A 21,113-nucleotide genomic window follows, 5' to 3' on the forward strand; every position below is an offset into this window, starting at 1 on the left:
ACACCTTTATTCACCTCAAAATTCTTAGTATTTAAAGCAATTTATTTATATATTTATTCTACTCAAAGGATGTAAGCAATATAACTAAAAGCACAAAACCGGCAACATAATTCAAACATACTTTTAAAGTAATAAATTAGGAGCCCCTGTGCACTAATTGTGCTAGTAATTCTCTGGCTGAAATTAGACCTCTTCTACATCAATCTTAACCTCTCCTTTACTCTTAAAAGCTCTATTCTTTCTGCTGCGAGATGTTAAAAATGTTTCCACAGCATCTAATAAATGTAAGAACAGGGCTTTGCCATTCCAGACCTCTCCATTTCTTTATTTTGAGACATTCCTTGAAGAATTTACTGATTTAGGTCATTGTCATGTTGGATGGTCCACCTCCATTTCTCAGTTTCAGCTTCAGTTTCACAGCGGATTCTAAAATGGAGAGCTTGTCAGGTCCTGCTGCAGCAAAGCAGCCCCAAACCATGACATTTTGACCTCCATGGTTCAGAGTTATAGAACAGTATTCTTGTATTTAAATGCTGTGTTTAAAAAACATGTTGGTCAATCACCAGCTGTACAATAAACACATCTAAAGAACTACAATCACATTGTAAAAAACAGCAAACACATTGCATTACCGTTGTGGAGCAACAGAGGTAATCCTTGATGCTGTAAACTGTGTTCATGTGACATAAGGAGGCTGGAGGTAGAGTGAGGCAGAGGTTCACAGTGAACACACACAAACCAAACTAATACTGAAACTGGGAAAAATGAGTGCACCCATACCAGGTGCTGAAAAACATTGAAAAACCTTTAAAAACCCTATACTTTAACACCTCCCATCCCATATAAATCTTTGGCATATATATATATTTTATAATTACTTGGTGGAACTGTTATAATAATAACATACTATAACTTTCCCCGTTCTTTACTTACTAAGTTACTAGTGTGTTTTTTTTTTGTGCAGGCTTTGTAACTTGTACTAATTATAAAATGTTAAATTAAATGCTGATCATAAAAAAAGATCTTGGACTTGATTTTTCTTTTTTTTCTTTTTTTACTTTAATGCTGCTTTTTCTCAATTCTGAGGCCAAAAGTCAAGTGTTAAATGAGAGATGCTCCAACACCACTATTTACATTCCCATGTAAAAGGTTCTGTTCTATCAGTTTTGTATTAAATACGTTGGCTTTGAAGATTTCGCTGTTTTTCTATAGGACAGGGATGGGCAACTGGCGGCCCGGGGGCCGCACACGGCCCTCGTCATCACTCAGTGCGGCCCGCGAATAGATCAAAAATAATTTCATAATTTCATAATAAAAAAAAAAAAATAAAAAAAAAATGTAATTCTACTTTTGACCGCTAGAGGGCGGTCGCTGCCAAACAATAGCAGGCACGGGCGCTTTGCAACAGTGAGCTTCAATAAATGTTGGGCCTCTGTGGTCTAGTTTTCTGCTATTATTGAATGAGCTATTTGCAATCAGTTTTTAAATCTTTTTTGTTCTTTGTTATAAATGAGTTCAAATGCCTTTTGCACTTTTATAAGCAAATGTTTTGTCCTTGTTGCTTATGAAGGACTTGTTATAATGAACTTATTTTACACAGAGGAACTACTGTATTTGCAATCAGTTTTTTAAGCAAACTTTTTGTTCTTTGATATGAAGGACTTCCTTTTTGCACTTTTTTTAAGCAAACGGTTTGTCTTTTGCCGTATTAAAATGCATTAATAAGCAGAAAATAGTTGTTAATAAATGTTGGTGCTGTAAACATACAGATATAAATTCATATAAAATTTGTTCTTATTGAAAATCATTTGTAGCATTTTTCATATTCAATTATTTGAAGTGCGAGGTCATGTGGCCCTCCAATGGTCATGCTGAAAAAAAATGTAGCCCTCTCCATCATGGAAGTTGCCCATCCCTGTTATAGGACAATGGTGTTTATAACTGAAAGTCACCAGGCCTTCTGCTTTGCCAAACGTAGTAGTTAAGAGGCTTTTGCAGCATTAGGCTGTACAGTAATTGGAGTAGCCTGTGTTGTTACATAACAGAGTTCATCAGTCAGTGACTCAGTCAGTAAAGGAAATTGCCTTTTTTAGGCAGGATATATAGAAGGGGTGTCATGATTTTAATATTTCATCGAAATCGATTGAAATTATGTCATGGTCTCGAGCACCGAGGTCAAAAAGAGGATCGACGATCCCTCCCGCAAATGGCGCAGCACACTGTAGCTAAAAGAGCCGCCCTTTCTCCAGAGAATGTGAACATTCTCAGCTTCTTAAAGAAAAACTTGAAAATATAAAAATAACAGTTGTTTTGTCTAGCCTCAAATATGTTAATAGTTTTGGTACCTTAAGGAGCATCTTTCTCTCAGATAAAGTAAATAATATATCTTTGTTAAAGAAAGAAACTTGTCATTCTCAGGGACTGAGTCTTATTTTTATGTTTATTTTTATGTTTTATGTTTATGTTTAACTGTTATAGTAGGATAGAGTTCAGTTTGTTAAGGCTATAAGTTCTATTGTTTTTTACATGACTGTTCCTGTATTTTTTTTTTTTATTATTTTATGTGCACACTGCTGCTACCAAAAAAAAGCCACTAGATGGCATTACAAATATATCTTAATTAAATGATTTAAATTTGACCATTAGTGCCTAATGTGGTGTATTACAGATTTAGAGAATCGTGATACCCCTAATATATAGAATCTGCAATATTTTGCCTTAAGCTTGTATTTTTACTCACGGTTCAAGTACGTAGGTGTACTGGCCCTCAGGTGTGCGGTCCTGCCTGTAGGTCAGGTTGTAGTTAATCATGGTGTCTATGAGCTCACAGAGCTGCTGTTTCTCTCTTGTGCTGTAGAGCTGAGGATTCACCTAAAAGACAAGGTAAGTGCATACAACTAAGCATTTCCTAATGTAATGAAAATGACAAAAGATACTAAAAAAAGAAGCAAGAAAGTAATATTAGATATTATTCCAATAATCAATGATTTAATGTTGCAAAAACTACTGTGGTACTACCACCACATCCTTGTAAACCTCTCTCACTCTCTCATGCAGACGCATGCAGTCACTTACGGGTCTCAGTCTGGGGCAAATGAGCTCCATCAAAAGGCTGAGGAAGTCCAGGCAGAGAGTGCTCTGACAAATACGACTCCGGATCGCAGGCGGGATCTCCGTCAACATGGAAACGACGGCGTTCTTGTTGTGCTGGGTTTTTGTTAGAGCCTGGAGATCAATTGATAATTAGTTTAATCGCTTCTAAAGAAGTATTTAACATTTCAGGAAGAAACACTCAGGCAAACATTCATAAAATAGTACATAAAAGACAGATGGTTAAAACCAGGGGTGTCTCATTACATTTTGCACAGCTTATAATAATAATAATAATAATAAAAAGAAATCTGATATTAAAAATAAAAAAAATCCATATTGTGATATAATAATTTGTCTTATGAGCAGACTATTTTGTATTTTTTTGTGTTTTGCTGTTTGTTTTTTTGTTTGTTTACTGCAGTTTATAAAATAGGCAAGTTAAAAATGTTTGGTGTCTACTAAATATTTAAACATATTATATTTAATATATATTTATTTAACTAAATAAATATACATGCAACATTTTGTTTGGAAACACTTTACAATAAGGATCACAAACAATGGTTAAGTAATATGTAAACTAATTATTAACTGACACTAGTTAAGACAATATTAAACATTACTAAACTGTAATGCTTAAAAATATTGTAAATATTAGTAAAAGAAAATGCTATGACTAATGTGATATGGTTAATCGCACTATAAAGTGCACCGACTATAATAAAAGTCTATTTTCTGGGCTTTTTTAATACATAAGGTGCACCAGATTATAAGGTGCATTATGTAACACTAGTAAGGAACAAAGGTTTCGCCATGTTTTCCTTCTAATTCAGCAGGTCCTGCCGCTGGGTGGTGGGGTGGAGTTAAGTAAAGCTAAGGTAAGTAAACAAAACTGTAATTCTTAATCAAAAACTCCTTCTTTCAAGGTCAAACGAGTGCTGGATGTTAATCTACACAGATTTCTCTCCTGAAAACTGTTTATTTGGGTGAGTAAAGCGATTCTGTTTATTTACAGTAAGCTTAGATTTCCAGATTTCACTGAAACTCCTGTATAACACTACAGAGTGGCTTTACTGCTCCTTACAATCTGACTGGTAAAATTTATACATAAAATTAACCGGATCATAAGGCGAACTGACAATTTTTTGGAAAAATTAAAGGATTTCAAGTGCACCTTATAGTGTGAAAAATAGGTATGATGTTTGACCATTATTATAGTGTTACCATTTATTTTGCTTCAATTGAATATTCTTAAAATTAATGAAATATTGTTCAGTGTTTTGTCATATGGTTCTACGATATATAAACAAAAGTATTGGGACACCTGCTTATTCATAGGATATTATCATTTTCAAGAGCAAATTGTTGTACAGCTCAATTGGGGGGGGGGGGGGGGGGGGGCTTTATACCCCTTTAGACCACACCTGTGTTAGTCATGGTGCCAATAGGTGTACTCTCTATGTTCAAAGATGAAATTAAAATCCTTTGGTTCAACACTTCATTTTAATTCTACACTATGATCAATTTGTATCACTGACTTTGTGTAAAATAATTATAATGAGACAAAAAATAATGTAACCAAAGATAATCTACCAGAAAAAAAAGAAAGACCAGACTGCAGTCTCACCTCGTAGTGGCTGTTGGGGTAGCTGATGCGGGGGACGGAGTTGGCTGCGAACAGGAAATGGAAGGCAGCAGGGAGGAAGGGCAGGTAGCGCATGAGCGAGTAGTTCTGGCCGTGCATTATAGTCTCGTTCACCACGTCTGAGAAACACAGCCAGTCCAGCCCTGAACACACACCCAACAGCCCTGGATCCTTCAGCTTCATACTGAGGAAATTATCATACAGACCCTGAGAGAGTGAAAGAGAGAGTGAAAGTGAAAGAGAGAGAGAGAGAGAGAGAGAGAGAGAAAGAGAGAATTGAAGATAACTGCACTACTGATGGTATTTCAGTCATTCTGTGAAGTGCACTGAATTATGTTGTTTAAAAAGGTGAATTTAAGAGGTCATACTGCTTCTTTAATTATGATGTTTTAATAGGATAATTAACAAATAACTGTATTCTATTAAGGGTCATTACTCCACAAACCACATAGGCTACATTCACATTACCAGGCTGAAGTGACTGGAATCTGATTTTTTTGCTCAATGTGTCTCAGATTAGATTTTTTCATTGCTGTGTAAACATGCCAAATCTGTTTTTTTTTTTGTTTTCGAATTAGATTTGAGCCTAAATTGGATAATTCACAAGTTTTTTGCGCATGCAATTTGTGCTTCTCTCTCTTACTCACACATCTCCTGGTGCAGCAGTGCAGCTATAGCTGCAAAAACAGCAAAAGCAAACCGCCTGGCCTTTTTTTCTCCTCCTCAACCTGAGCATGAACTGCAGACCAGCTGTTTGCTGTTTCTCCACTCCAGCAAAAGATGCTCCACATATGAGCTGCTAACAAACGCATCCATTTCCCTTTATAAAGCTACAAGTCGTCTCTCAAATATGACGTTTTTATTGTTGTTGGTGAAGAAGGTGGCGTATTTACACGCATCAATGTTCTCATGTGACAGATTTGTTTACAATTCAAACACAGATACATATCACTAACATTTGTGAATGTGAACCCTCAAGATCTGCCAAATTTGAGCAATGTGGCTTGTAATGTGAACGCAACCATAATTGGAACACATACCACCCATACACATTTTTAATAAAGAAATCACACACAGATGGTAACCTGCATCTTATATGAAACAGTTTATTTTATATTTCTAGCCTTGTTTCACCATATTAACCACACAAACTGTGAGAAATCTGGATTTGACACATATCTAACTTTGAGTCCTGCATGGTAAAGGAAAAAGAAAAATGATGTGTAAAGGAAATTGGCGCCTATTGTGTGTCGTTTTGAGCAATGCTGAAAGCGCATCTGTGTTTTTGTCTACCTGAGTGAGTTTCTCATGCTCTCCATTGGATGAGACCATGTGGAGGATGTGCTGAAGCCTTTGATTTCCATCTTTAAGTCCCGCCTCCTCAAGAGCACCAAAAACATCCCCTCCAGCCCGCTTCCTAATATAACAGAATACTCCATTAAAGCAAAGGTAAGGAAGAAGAGAACATGATTTCTGATTTTATTTATCATTTGCACTTTAGCACTCGAGTGTGTACCTTTTGAGTCGAGGCAGCTGAAAGATTTCCTGCCACAATGAGAAAAGCCCCTTGTTCTGATCCTTCAGTCCAATAGACATGGAATTCACAACCCGCTGATCCAACTGCTTCTGTCCACGGCCATGTAAAAACTATACACAGAGAGAGAATATAGACCTGTATTTAAAATTAATTATACCACAGTTAGTTCCGATCCTGCAATGTGATTGGCTGAGAGGTGTGTTATGAGTGACATTATTAGCCAGTAATGTACTGTAACTGAAGTTCTCCATCTATTACTCTGCCACATACAGGTAACCTAGCAACGATGCAGCGCTTACAAGCCAAACAGCGCAGCTACAAACAGAGCAGTAATATAAATATTTTAACTTGTGTTTACAACCAAACAGATCATATTTTCTCGACCTCTTTAACTCAAAACCTTTTAATAAACAGCGATAATGGAACTGTGGTATAATAGCAAGAATACACTTATTTTCTCGACCTCTTTAACTCAAAACCTTTTAATAAACAGCGATAATGGAACTGTGGTATAATAGCAAGAATACACTCGAGGTCTGTGCTAGAATGTGTAATATTGGCACTGCTGGGCTGATCCACAATTAGCAGGGCCATTATTAAATGTTAAAACTCCCTCTTATGTATTTTTGCTTAAATATACTGGTTAAATACCTACATAAGTGGGCCCACATGGACAGAAAAAGAAAAAAGAAAAGTTGTGAAACAGAACTAAACATTATGTGTTGCATCTGGGCCTGTAGATCCTGCACACTCTAAGGCTGCTGAAGCTGGCAATCCAGCTTGTCCCATAAATACTTGATTGAAAATAAATTTGGTGATCGGGAAGCTCAAGCTCCACATTGACAGGCAGTACAAGTGGCCGCATGATATTTTGCACTGATCACTAAGCTAACAGTGTCCCTTGAATCACTACTAGGGGTGACTTACCTGTAATGTGTTGATACAAGAGCGAATGTCATTGTCTGTTTTTTCACACAAAGCCATCAGACTGCCTGTGTCCGCTTTCATTCCCTGCCACCGGGTGATCTACCACAGACAAGTAACAGCTCTCATTATTCCCACTGAATAGAAGAACATTGCATGTAGAATTTATGGTGATTAGCACAGTACGTAGGAGTGTTACCTCTGCCAGTCTCTGTGCCAGGCGAGAGGGCTGGGTGGGGGGAAACGTAAGTAGGAATGCTTGCTGCCTCAGGGGCCTCAGAGCTGGAGCGTAACTGTCAAAACAGACAACCACTCAGATCCAAGTCTGAATCAAATTCTAAACAGCAGGTACAGTGAACAGGAGGAGCTTACAGGTCATTGCAGATGCAGATAATCGGTCGAAGTAACACAGACTCTTTCTTCTTTTTCTTCTTTAGGGGATTTGCACTCGAGTCCTCTCCCTCTCTACTGTCCTTCCTATTCAGAGTCGTCAGCAGGATGTTGATGGCAGCCTGAGGAGATCAGAAAGAAGGAGATATTTATTTATCATAATTATGTATGGACCAATTTGAACATTTTGTGACATTACTGATAAATTAAATGATGTAGTCTTTCTCTACTACTTCCTTTACAGGCCCCACAACAGAATACTTACGGTACATTCTTAAACCCCTTATTACTTTTCTCAACATTGCCTTAAACTGCCCTCTGCTGTCTGCTCAATGGTATTGCGAGTTGATTCATGGTTGGGTGCTAGGGACTGTATACCTTAGGATCAGGTTCTTTCCAATGTGTAAACTCAGCAGTGTTACAATCCTTCTAAACTCTGAACTCTACTTCTAGACTTTGTATTTCTCGAGATTCTGTTACTTTTTTATTTCTTTCCCATGTATTAACATGCCCTGTTCCTACAGTTCTGTCTCAGTGATGCCTATCCTGGCTTTCCACTACCCTTCCTTAGTATATTTAATTACCTTTGCCGAATGCACACTTTCAAATGTAAAAGGTTCCCAGACCTAGAAGCTATACAAGTAGCCACCAACTTTATTATGGCAGCATGTCAAACATAAAACCTTATAGCAACCTTGGTTTTACCTCTTTCTTTACCTCTTTCTTCTTCCTGATTTCATCAACGTTTATGTATCAGAATGCAACAGTAGACATTATAAGAGCTTAAATGCAAACTGGTATATTAATGTTGATAGTAGTGATTGGTGAATCTTACAGAAGGAGCCCCATCGATTTCGTCAATCACAAGGCAGTTTGGCTTCTCGTTAGCTCCCAGCACAGACTTCATCTGTGTGGCCGTGTCAATGCGCTTCTGGAAGAGTTCTGCGCTGCGGTCATCACTGGAAGAGGAAAACAAGCAGAACATAAAATATTAGAGCTAGGAAGGGAGTGGTCTGCCAGCTACTTTAAGACAAATGCGCTTAAACGGCATTTCCGGTTTATTAAAATATGTAGGAAAAAAAAAAAAATATATATAAATATATATATATATATATATATAAATATATATATATATATATATATATATATATATATATATATATATATATATATATATATATATATATATATATATATGTACAGCATCTGGAAAAGTGGTGCACTTTTCTACTGTGCAGAGACTCCTAAATAAATGCACTAAGTAAACAAAAAGTATATTCAGACACCTGCTCATTCACATCCATCCATCTATCCTTCCATCCATCACAGCAATTAGAAGGGTATTAAAACGTGTTATAGGGTTGCAACCATATGAGATTATTACAGTGACAATGATGAAATAAATCACCAAGTATACATAATACTGTATTTCATAATTACCCCAAAGCATTAAAATAATTATAAATACGATTTATCTCAACCTAAAACAAAGGATGGATTAAACACTTGGATTTAATTTAACTATTTTTATTTTCCATGATTATTCTTTTTTTTTTTTTAATACCATGGTACCCTGTGAAACTGGTTAGATAATAAAAGACCTGTTATAAGCTCACATTCTTGTAGATAAGGTTGTTGTCAATAAAAGAGCTCCATTAATGGGTTGTGTGTGTGAAGGTGAGACTGTTACCTAGCATTGATTTCAACTACATTGTATCCTGCATGTCTGGCAATGATGTGTGCCAAGGTGGTCTTCCCCAGTCCAGGAGGGCCAGACAACAGTGCTACCTGAGGACACAGAGTTACAGCCCATTAAAAATAAACACTACAAAATAATTTTAAAAATATATAAGATTAAGGGGAAAAACAAATAAATATGAATTGTTTTTCCTGGAAGTCTTACCTTATATTTAGGCCTTTTGTACTGGTCCAGTTCTGCCTCCAGTATTTCTTCAGTGATCTGGCTCTTAGTTTTGAAGCGCTGAGCTTGGTTTTGGTTTTGTGCATTGGTAGCATTCGGCCGGACCTCGGGTACAGCTGGGCGGGGCTTCCTCTCTCTGCCGAAAACTACTGTGTCCCACAGCTTCAGCCATTTCAACAGGCAGCGGTTGGTGAACTGCAGAAACACAAACACACAGTCGCAGTTTTAAACACACCTGCACACTGACTTTATTTACTTTAGCAATTTACATCACATATACATTACTAAGCCTGTCATGATAACTGCTTTTCACTGGACAATATATTACGGCATAAATTATTTAGATAAACTATATTATTGTAATTTCAAAACAATTAATAAACTTTTAATTAACAATTTAGTAGATGCCACTGTTACGCAAAGAAACACAATGCACGATACTGAAGTCAGCAAAAATAATTAAGACTCATAAATTGTACCACAAATCTATGATTAATTTTTGTGACATCACAGTACAGAACAACAGCTGTCAAAAACCTGGGCAGCACATCTGACAACAGTGAAGCCACCACAAATCTAGATACCCTGTTGGATGATTGAAGCATGATGTGTAGCTGCCAATCCTTACACTGTATGTTTCAATGGCAAAACAGCCCATTTGTATCCATTTTTCTCCACTAGTCTTTCTTTCCAGCTTTAGGGTATAATTCCAACAGTTAGTTTAGAGTGATTTTGTTTTTACAAAGGAAAAATATCAAGCGCAGTCAAGAACATTTCCTCTGTTTATTAATCAGACATTTCTAAAGAAAGTAAAAACAGGAAGAAGATCCTGTGTTAACTAAAGAAGAACACATCAAATTCTAAACATGTCTTGGCTGACTGGCTGCATTTGGGTTCAATCAAGTTCATTAGATTTGTCAAATATTCTTTTAATTAACAAAAGTATTTAAGGCAAAATAGATTACCACAAGACACTGGCATATATATTGTCTACATCTAAGTAAAACACTGAATATAATTAAAGTTTTTGTTAACTGCTTTATCCAACCCGACTCTACCTGAACCTTGGACATTCTGTCCAAGCCCGACCCGGCCTGCCCCATAAACTGTTATTACGAGTCTGAGCCCTATTTAAACACAATATAAGTCTGAGTTGATTGAATGAGCAAAATCTGTTCAGAATGATGTTAATGAACAGTGCAGCACAGAAGAAGTAAAGGCCTATTATTTATAAAAACTACAAAGTGTAATGTGGACAAGTGGAGGAGTTGGCATGTGCAGGCCAGTGCTGTGTTCCTCAACTTAGAATATTACAGTCTGAGTGTGATTTGTTACTTGGCTATATTATGATTATAATAAACAATATATATATAAAAAATACCGCTAAAAACGAAGGCATGTCACAGACCATTTTCTTAAGCCTGGGCTCGGGCAGAGAATCTAAACTCGAGTGTAGGTGTGTGTGTGTGTCTATATATGTTTTTATAACTTACATCGTCACTCAGTAGCTCCATATAATGCTTTGGGGCAAAACGGTCCACCCATAAGCGAGAGGAGCCTTCATCAACAGTGCCATCATCACCTTCTCCAGCATCCTCAGTCTCCTCATCTGCAAGAAGCTCTGGATCTATACCGCTAAAAATACATGTAACCAACAGGTACTGTTTTGAATAAAGGTTTGATTAAGCTGAAGCCACATTTTATCATGTTCACTTTATTTTAATTCTATACATAACTGAATCAAGAAAATCGTCCAAAATACCTCCACCCATATGTTCTATTTATTTACTCCCAATTGTGTCACATGTATCACAAAAAGCCATTACAGCTAGAACAGTATGTGTACCCTCTGGTCCACTAAATAAATCTTATAAGCTAAGCTAACCAAGTTTAACTGGCCGACTACAGCTAGATTAATATGTGAAACCTCTGGTCCATTAAATAAATATAATAAGCTAAACTAAACAAGTTTAACTATCAGCTACAGCTAGAACAGTATGTGGAACCTCTGGTCCTCTAAATAAATCTAATAAGCTAAGCTAACCAAATTTAACTAGTCGGCTTGTGCTAGAAAAGTATGTGGAACCTCAGGTACACTGAATAAATCTAGTGAGCTAAGCTAACTAAATTTAACAGGCTGCCTACAGCTAGAACAGCATATAGGACCTCTGGTCCATTAAATAATATTAATAAGCTAAGCTAACCAATTTTTAATAGTTGGCTACAGCTAGAACAGTATGTGGAACCTCTGGTCTACTAAATAAACATAATAAGCCAAGCTAACCAAAATTAACTGGTCGGCTACAGCTAGATAAATATGTGGAACCTCTGGTCCACTAAATAAGCTAAGCTAACTAAGTTCAACTTGCCGGGTTGTGCTAGAACAGAATGTGGAACCTGTGGTGCACTAAATACATCTAGTAAGCTAAGCTAACCAAGTTAAACTAGCCAGCAACGGCTAGAACAGAATGTGGAACCTCTAGTCTAATAAATAATCTAATAAGCTAAGCTAACCAAGTTTAAATAGCCACCTACACATAGAACAGTAAGTGGAACCTCTGGTCTACTATAAAAATCTAATAAGCTATGCTAACCAAAATTAACAAGCAGCTACAGCTAGAACAGTATGTGGGACCGCTTGTTCATTAAATAAGTCCAATAAGCTAAGCTAACTAGGTTTGACTAGCCAGTTACAGCTAAGAACAGCATGTGGAACCTCTGGTCCACTAAATAAATCTTATAAGCTAAGCTAACTAAATTTAACTAGCTGTCTACAGCTAGAACAGCCTATAGGACCTCTGGTCCATTAAATAATATTAATAAGCTAAGCTAACCAATTTTAAAATAGTCGGCTACAGCTAGAACAGTATGTGGAACCTCTGGTCCACTAAATAAGCTGAATAACCTAAACTAGCTAGCTAGGCTTAACTAGACACTTACACTTAATACAGTTTGTGAAACTTCTGGTCCACAAAATAAGCCTAAAAAATAGGTTTAACTAGCCATCTACAGCTGGACCCAAGCCTGTTAAATGGTTAGTAGCTTCTGGTCTGCTAAATATGCTAAGATAAGCTAAAGTATGCACCTTTAATCAGCCTTCTGCTAAGTAGAAAACTAAGCATGTCCTATTGTGTATCTGTCCCAGTACATAAGCCAGGGCAACTGTGTTTAACTAGCTGCCCACAACTAGAAATAAGGTGGTTCTGTTTCATGTTGTGTCCCATTTGGCCCACTAAATAATCTACAATAAGCTCATAGTCATTAAATTAATTAATCAGTCCACTGTTTTGGAATCTAAAAGGATAATTCCTAGTAATAATTCTGGTGCATTCTGAGATCAGTACAGTCTAAATACAATATAGTACAATATAGTATACAGTATAGATAGTAAAATTATCTTTTGAGGTCTACTGGCTCCTTACAATTTACAATATAAATTTTAAACGAAAAACTGACAGTAAAATTCTACAGTAGTTAGTAAACAATGTGAGGGTGTTTAGTGAGCTTTTAGATAAGCATCCCTTACCTGTTCAAAAGCTGTGTTAACCTCTGGGATTCTTCCACCAACTGACGATGACGCTATGAAAAAGGACAAACAATAAAGTACCTGTTGTGTGTCTGCTGCATCGTATGAGTATAACTACTGGTGTGCACACTCTTGTGTTTGTCTTACCCTCTCTGCTACTTGCTCTCTGAGAACCTCGATGGGTACAGATAGAAGTCCCAGAGAATTCAAGGAGTTTCGGAAAAGTCTTGGATCCGGTGCCTGAGAAAAAATAAAGCTCAATACTGTATATCGTCGCTGTCCTATGAAAAACACTTATCTCCATTTTTGTCGATTTTTAGTTTACTACATAAATTTAACAGACAAAATGTCCCTTACACTGTGCCAAAATTTCTTGATAAACGGACCAATAGAAACTCTTCAAAATTAGCTGAAATAATCTGTTTTTACATTGACTTCCATTGAAAGTTCATAAGGTTTTTTCTCTCTTCTGTAAAGTTGCTGTTTTGGAGATAAGTGTTTTTCATTGGACAGCAACGATATGCTGCATTCAGTATATAACATTTTACAATATTGTGTTACATTTTTCTAACATAATGCTAGTATGCATAAGTACTAAAGGTACTTTAAGGCCTATTTTTTATAATTTTATTTCGAATTTTTCCCATTTTCTCCCCAATTTACACGGCCAATTACTCAACCCACTCATTAGGACTCCCCCTATCACTAGTAACGCCCCAACACACCAGCAGGGGGAAGACTAACACGTTTCCTCCGATACATGTGAAGTCAGCCACCGCTTCTTTTCGAGCTGCTGGTAATGGAAAGCACAGAAAGCAGCAGGCTCGGTTTTGATACATTAGCTCACAGACGCCCTGTGCTGCCGACATCACCGTAGGAGTGATGTGGGGAGAGAGCACCATCCAGAGGGAGCAGGGCCAATTGTGCTCCCTCTGAGCGCCGGCAGCTGACGGCAAAGCTGCATGAGCAGGGGTTCAAACCTGCGACCTCCTGCTCATAGTGGCAGCACTTTAGACTGCTGGACCACTTTGTGCCCAAGGTTTTTGTTAGATGAATTCATCCTCACATTCAGCGTTTTTAAAAATATCCCCGTCTACACAGAAACGCCACACCACTCAAAAACACTGAAATGAACAAGGATTCTCTATAAGTTTTCTCGCTGCTCCTCAACAACAACTACTACATTTTAAAAACTGTCCCTCCAGACGTTTGTTTATCCAGGCCTGGTCCAGGATCACCGTTCAAAGTAAGGTTTGTACCTCTGAAGAGGATAATCGAAAAAAAGTGCAGTGCATTTTGGTATCTCTGCTGTGTTTGGTAATGTGAGAGTAACATAATATTAGGCTGTAAAACATGTTATTAATCTGCAAATCACATAGAGAACAATATCAATCCAGACAGTGTCCATTTTTCCGGCTCTTTCTGAACTGGCTAAGCTAATGTAAACAAAGAGCAGACATGTGCAGGCTAGCTGTGTGATGTCAGTGTTTTCAGAAAGCTCCGTTTTCCCATTTACACGGCTCTGCTGGTAGCACAGTCTTCAAAAATCTCTTATTTCAGTGACCAAAAACACTGTTTTCATGTGGACAGAAGGCCAAACCGGAGAGAAAAAACTTTTTTTAAAAGTATCTGGATTTGTGTGGACAGGTCCTTAGACTCCCAGCTATTTACTCTAAAAGGTTGGACCCAGATGCCTGTATCGATATTACACACCTTTTCCTCGTCTTCTTTTTTGTTGAGATAAACTCGGTTTCCCATCGAGTCTGTGACAGTGATGTAATCCCCTGTAGCCGGTGGACGTTTCAGGACATGGCGTGTTACAGTTGGAGCTCTCTTAGGTGATTCCTGAAGCGCTCCAAAACCACTGATGTCCAACAAGCTGGCCGTCATTGCGACTTGTGGCCTGTCTGGAGAGAGAGTCAACGCAAACCCAGGCCTGCAAAAAGATTAGAAAGTAAATCAAGTGTTTTAATATCGCAAAATGAGTAATTCATTAGTCAGAATCAAAATAAAACTAAGCATTAGCAGAAATAAGGAATGGAAGATTGAGGGAAAATAATCATAAAAAAGTGTGATCAAGCATAAGGAGTTGTGAGTGCAACAATCACCCAATGTCTGCATGAAACATGGACACTGTGATTCCATTTCCCTCCATTTTATTTAAATTAAGATAAAAGTGCAGACATATTGTCAAATCTGCAATGAGACTCTGCTAAGCCATTTAGTAATCCCCTGCCCTTTTCCTAAAACAAGCTTCTCAGACCACCTTCATTGAGTTTACAGCATACAGCCAAAGTATAGACCAGACGAAAAGTGCATATTTATTTCAACAGCACAATTGCTGTTCAAGTATTTTGTTATAAAACAAATTACATTTCTTTCTATTAAATTACAGAATTTTAATAGAATTTATCAAAATACAATACTCAGTTTGATGCCAATACGAGCAAAAGCTACTGCAATCCAGTTTAACCCCTGAGCTGCTGTAAGCATGCAACAGTGACAATTAAAAGAAGAAATAACATTATAAACAACATTAAGACACAGTCTAGGACAGAATATAACATTTTCAGACTGGTTACAAATACTACGCTCACTCTGCATGGCTAATAATAAATTAGGGCACATTGGGTATTCTACAAGTACTTTTCTTGGTAAGGACTGGGGATCTTGGTACAACTAAAGAATAGATGGTACAAAATCAAAATCACGTGAGACAGTTCCATGTCTATATTTTGGCTTCCACACACACGAAAAAAATCTGTTTTAAACACTAAATAACTGAAGATTTTTGAAAACTGTTTTGTCGTTTGGACGGCAAAAATTGAATCATGCATGTTTTGGTCTGAATCTCAGACACCCTGTACTCTCTTCACTGTGTGTTGGTGTCTCTCTTTGCTGTATTATCAGCCCTTACAGGTCTTACAGTTTTTTCATCTTTGGTGATGCAAATATTTTTAAATAACAGCCTGAAGAAAATCTTTTTTTTTACGAGACCAAAACAACACAGGAGTGATTGAAAAACATTCTTGTCTATGAGCATCATCCAACCTTTACTGCATTACTGTAGCAAAAGCTGTTGTTACTACTGTGAAAATGTACAAGAATTTCCCAGCAAGCAGCATTTTTTGCATGTTTTGTTTTTAAGGATGTGTGACAAATGATAACTTTCGACTTTTTGATTTTTGACTGTGAATTTGATATAAATTCAGAATAATGAATTCAGAATAAATGCTCACTTAAACTAGAGCTAATAATTATTAATTAATTATTAATTATTAGATAATTATTAATTACAAAGAACATAAGACATTAATAGACACACTGACAGTTTTATTTATAAACATAACTATTTATTAAAACTGTTTATTACCTATGTATTTATAATCTAATGTTTCTTCTTTTATATTTATGTTGAAGGGTGTAAAAACTGTGTAAACACAATCAAATTAGTTTAAAATCAAAATAAAAACAAACTATATAAACTATATAAACCTCCTTATATTTCGGTCACTGCTACATAAAACCTTTTTAGGGTTATGCTTTTTTTTTTTTTTATTAATGCACAGCATTAACTCAGTCAGCAAACCATAAATAAAAGCAAGATGTCTTCCACATGATCCACATGTTTTACCTGCTCTTCTCTGACGTGTCATACACCTCAGGGGAAGAGGGAGGAGTGATGTCATCATCCTGTTTTCCATCAAAGAGGAGCTTTTTAGCCACGTCCTGCTTTCGCCTTTTTGCCTTTGGCGCTAAAGAGAGACAGACACACATATTTAGAGATCATTATCCTTAAAACAATCCAGTCCACACTGAGAACAAGGAGCCTCCCTTTCTGTCAACAGACACAGCCTGTAAACTGCTCAACAGCTAAAGTTCTAAAGAGAGTAAGAGTGGGTGAAATTACCCCAAAGCAATATAACAATATTTCAGTGCATTATTGCAAAAACAATCCCAAAATGTTTTTAGTGATATAAAAAAACACAAACCAATCTCTTATTCGTTTCAAGAAGATACTATTGCAACAAAATTAGGTTTTATTTTGTATAAATATCACATCTGTAAACTTGCCTATTTTTTAAATAACAGTAAGAGTAAGTTGACAAAATCAACAACTACAAAATAGCAAGTATTTTTTTTTTTTTAAATATGATTTATTATTGTGCAAAATACGACATGGCACAGATTTAGAGATAATCTCAGAATATAAAAGTAATTAGGTGGTCTTATCATGGTTTATGATGATGTTTGGACTAGAGACATTTAGGGCTAGTATTGTGAGGACGTCTTATTTGTTTACAATACTTTTCATTCGATTTTTTTTTAACTAATTAAGAATTTGTAATATCAAAAACATTGATATTGCGATATACAGCTCTAGAAAAAAAATTAAGAAACCACTTCTGTTTCTGAATTAGTTTATCTGATTTTTAAATCTCTGATTTATAGGTTTATGTTACTACGTTCAACATTTCTCCAAATTTCAAATAAAAATATTGTCATTTAGAGGATTTATTTGCAGAAAATGAGAAATGACTGAAATAACTAAAAAGATGCAGAGCTTTCAGACCTCAAATAATGCAAAGAAAACAAGTTCATATTCATAAAGTTTTGGTCTGGACAGGTTAGAATGGTGATGCTCTGTGAATCAACAGATGGGCTACAGACTGTAAACCTATAAAATGCATCTAAAAGAAACTCACTCAGCGACTCGTCTCCATCACAGTTTGGGTCCTCTGTGGCTGGAGGAGGATCCTCCAACACCAAATCCCCAGATACAAGAGCGTCCTCGAACGTCTGCGGCACTGGCTTCTTATTGCGAAACTCTGATACCTTTCCGTTGCAGTTTGGCTCGAAAGCTGAGAGCAAACAATGGAAAAAAGAGCTTAATCAGAGTGGATATAACTGAACAATGCTATTAGATCAAGTTGTTTTTTTTTTTTAAGTGACCATATACAGTGCCCAACAAAAGTATTCAACCAGTGAGGCCAAGCTCTTTATTTTAGCTGTAGACTGAAAAGATTTGGGTTTGATATTAAAAGATGAATGATGCCATCAAGCTGCCGGCGCTCAGAGGGAGCAAAAATGGGCCTTGCTTCATCCGGGTGGGGAGATGGCGCTCTCTACCCACACCATTTCTAGGGTGATGTCCGCAGCACAGGGCGTCTGTGAGCTGATGTACCAGAACCGAGTCACTGCGCTTTACTCTAAGCACGCTGTAATGCTGCTTGGTAATGTTGCATCAGCAGCAGCTCGAAAAGAAGCGGTGTCTGACTTCACATGTATTGGAGGAAGCATGTGTTAGTCTTCACCCTTCTGGTGTGTTGGGGCATCACTAGTGATAGGGTGAGTCCTAGTGAGTGGGTTGGGTAATTGGCCGTGTAAATTGGGGAGAAAATGGAAAAAAAAAATGGAATAAAATTATATATATATAAAAAAAAGACAAAATATTAACATTTTAGCTTTTATTATTTACACCTGGATCTGAGACACAGTTTTCTTATAAACAAAGGTTTTGTGTTTCAGGGGTTACTCCCTTCAGTCTCCCTTTTAGTCTGTAAAATGAGGCTTTGTAGATTGTAAGTTTGGAGATTGACTAGGCAGTCTAAAACCTTCTTGCTTTTGAAGAACTCATTTGTAGTTTTTGGCATTGTACTTGGACCATTATCTTGCTGCATGTTGAATGTTCTCAACAGGTTTGGTTGCGTCATTTGTCAAATTGACTTACAAAATGTTTCTGTTGAATTCTGCGTTTACTGTGAATTAATGAAGATTATGATTACATCCCAGAAGAGGCCAGAACATTATCTACACTGTGTTTCACAGATGAGCTGGCATGATTGTAATCATGAGCAGATCCCATTTCTGCAAAATTTAACTCGGAAAAGCTTAATCTTTGTCTCATCTCTCCATAGTCAAAAGCCACAAGCTATACCTGTCCACCGTTACCAATTATGGAATCACTGGTTCTGCAAGGAAGTGGTTTACCAGGTAATGTGACAGGGGACAAAACCTGCTCCTTGCAAGCTTTTCACTGGGGTTCAACAGATCATTAACATAGCATTGGGTTGTCTATGTGCCCGAGATGAAGAGCAAAGGTGATCGTACAAATCTGACACCCACACCATGACAATAGGCCTTTAAACCTTTGATGTTGGTGCTGACCACAGTGCCTCCATACATGCATTCATAGGTCTTCTGCACCAAAACAAAAACAGGACTCATGTCTGAAGATGCTCGTCACTTCAATTCTTCCTCTGTCTTAGTGGAGACGACCAACATTGTCCAAAATGTAGCAAATGTAAAAACATATTTCTTAATTTTGGTTGAATATTATTCCAATATTGATAAGAACAATTATACAGCAACAGAATAACTGCCAAGGCAATTCACAATGGTTCTCTGTACCTACAAATTCATGTAATGTACCCTGTTATAATCATTAGTCAGTGACTGTAAATGATGTATACAGTGCTGGGCGATATGGGAAAAATCATATATCACGATAAGGAATATTTTTTGTATCACGATAACGATATATATCATGATATATCACATTTAAGTATGTTTTCAGTTATTCTTCGAAAAATATGACAAAATACTATTATTGCTTACTTTTTTCCAACTTTATTTCAAAGTGACATTAAAGCAAACTTTTACAAATGAGAATTACTACCTTTTAGTGCAGCAATATATATGTATCAAATAAAAAAAGATGAGGTAGATGCAGTAACTATTTTTTTTTCAAAAGAACAATGCGTCTCTATTGTTCAGCTCTCATGAGTTTAATAACGTAAAGCATGTCGCAAACCGGCGTGTCCGTCAAATAACGTAAAGCAGCGTCACGTCGCAAAACCACATTATGAAGCTTTTTTTGCGAAGATTACTTTATCACTTAAATAAACCGAGTTAATCAAAGTGACCACGCCAATACATTTCATCGTAGCCTACTTTATATATATATTTGCATGAGTAATTGATGAAATTACTGTAGAAACGATAGGGAAAATAGAAGGTAAGTAGCACGATAGACACTTTTCTATCGTCCACACGATATTTATCGTCATATCGCACAGCACTATACTGAAATATTAGAAACGTGTCTAAAAATTATATCACCACTATTAAAACATTTTCTAATGAGACATAAATTTATAACAAACTTACTCTGCAGCCCAATATACATATACAGTACCAGTCAAAAGTTTGGACACACCTTCTTGTTCAATTTTTTTTTTTTTTCTTTTCTACATTGTAAATAAATACTAAAGTCATTCAGACTATGTTGGAGCACATACGGAATCATGTAGAAACTTAAAAGTGTTAAACAAACCAAAATACTCTGTGTGAAGCATTTAGGTACTCTTATTTGGGGAGCTGTTAATTTGCAGTTTCTGAGGCTGGTAACACTGCTAAACTTATTCTGTACAACAGAGATAACTCTTGAACGTCGTTTGTCTGGGGTGGTCCTGATAAGAGCCAGTTTCATCATAACGTTTTTAAAGACTTTTAGTGCGACTGCACTTGAGGATACCGGTACTATAAATTTTCTTTTTTTTTTGTCCTCAGTGACTGATCTTCATTTCTTAAATTCACTTTTTTCTTTATTTAGTTGAGTAGTTCTTGCCATAATATGGATTAGAACATTACTGAGTTATTCACTGTATACCTGTAACTCTACCTCTTCACTACTTTACAACTGATGCTCTCAAACACTTTGAGAGGACAAGAAATTTAAGTTATTAACTCTTGGCTTGTTCAGCACAGCTGAAAACCACTCCAGCTGACTTCAAGATGTGTAAAGTTGTCAACTAATCAAACTGATATAAATATATTCTAGTTTGATTAATTGACAACTTCACACATCTTGAAGTCAGCTGGAGTGGTTTTCAGTTAACAGCTGTGCTGTTAACATTTTTTGTTTACTAAATAATGACTTTAGTATTAATTTACAACGCAGAACCGTTTTAAACAATGAAAAAAAAACTTTGGACTGGAACTGTAAAAAAAAAAAAATGTTTCTTTGTGTAGGTTAGTTTTAAATAAGCAGTGATTGATGCCACCCACCCAATGA

The 21,113-nt window shown here is 36.6% G+C and overlaps 1 protein-coding gene across 1 annotated transcript in view; it reads right to left on the minus strand.

The window, feature by feature from the left end:
* The window catches only part of chtf18 (CTF18, chromosome transmission fidelity factor 18 homolog (S. cerevisiae)), a 29,280-nt gene that overhangs the window by 7,708 nt on the left and 459 nt on the right, over nucleotides 1-21,113 (minus strand). The window contains exons 2-18 of the mRNA XM_007238137.4: nucleotides 17,743-17,898; nucleotides 16,671-16,791; nucleotides 14,750-14,972; nucleotides 13,184-13,276; nucleotides 13,037-13,089; nucleotides 11,004-11,145; nucleotides 9,493-9,705; nucleotides 9,280-9,377; nucleotides 8,425-8,548; nucleotides 7,572-7,711; nucleotides 7,399-7,492; nucleotides 7,203-7,301; nucleotides 6,255-6,385; nucleotides 6,032-6,155; nucleotides 4,721-4,945; nucleotides 3,076-3,225; nucleotides 2,741-2,871 (exon numbers count right to left, since the gene is read on the minus strand). Of these exons, the coding sequence (XP_007238199.3) occupies nucleotides 2,741-2,871; nucleotides 3,076-3,225; nucleotides 4,721-4,945; nucleotides 6,032-6,155; nucleotides 6,255-6,385; nucleotides 7,203-7,301; nucleotides 7,399-7,492; nucleotides 7,572-7,711; nucleotides 8,425-8,548; nucleotides 9,280-9,377; nucleotides 9,493-9,705; nucleotides 11,004-11,145; nucleotides 13,037-13,089; nucleotides 13,184-13,276; nucleotides 14,750-14,972; nucleotides 16,671-16,791; nucleotides 17,743-17,898 (2,317 nt within the window). The remainder of the gene's footprint in view (nucleotides 1-2,740; nucleotides 2,872-3,075; nucleotides 3,226-4,720; nucleotides 4,946-6,031; nucleotides 6,156-6,254; nucleotides 6,386-7,202; nucleotides 7,302-7,398; nucleotides 7,493-7,571; nucleotides 7,712-8,424; nucleotides 8,549-9,279; nucleotides 9,378-9,492; nucleotides 9,706-11,003; nucleotides 11,146-13,036; nucleotides 13,090-13,183; nucleotides 13,277-14,749; nucleotides 14,973-16,670; nucleotides 16,792-17,742; nucleotides 17,899-21,113) is intronic.

This window comes from Astyanax mexicanus, chromosome 21 (genome assembly GCF_023375975.1).
Source record: "Astyanax mexicanus isolate ESR-SI-001 chromosome 21, AstMex3_surface, whole genome shotgun sequence".
NCBI classification, from domain to species: Eukaryota; Metazoa; Chordata; class Actinopteri; order Characiformes; family Acestrorhamphidae; genus Astyanax; species Astyanax mexicanus.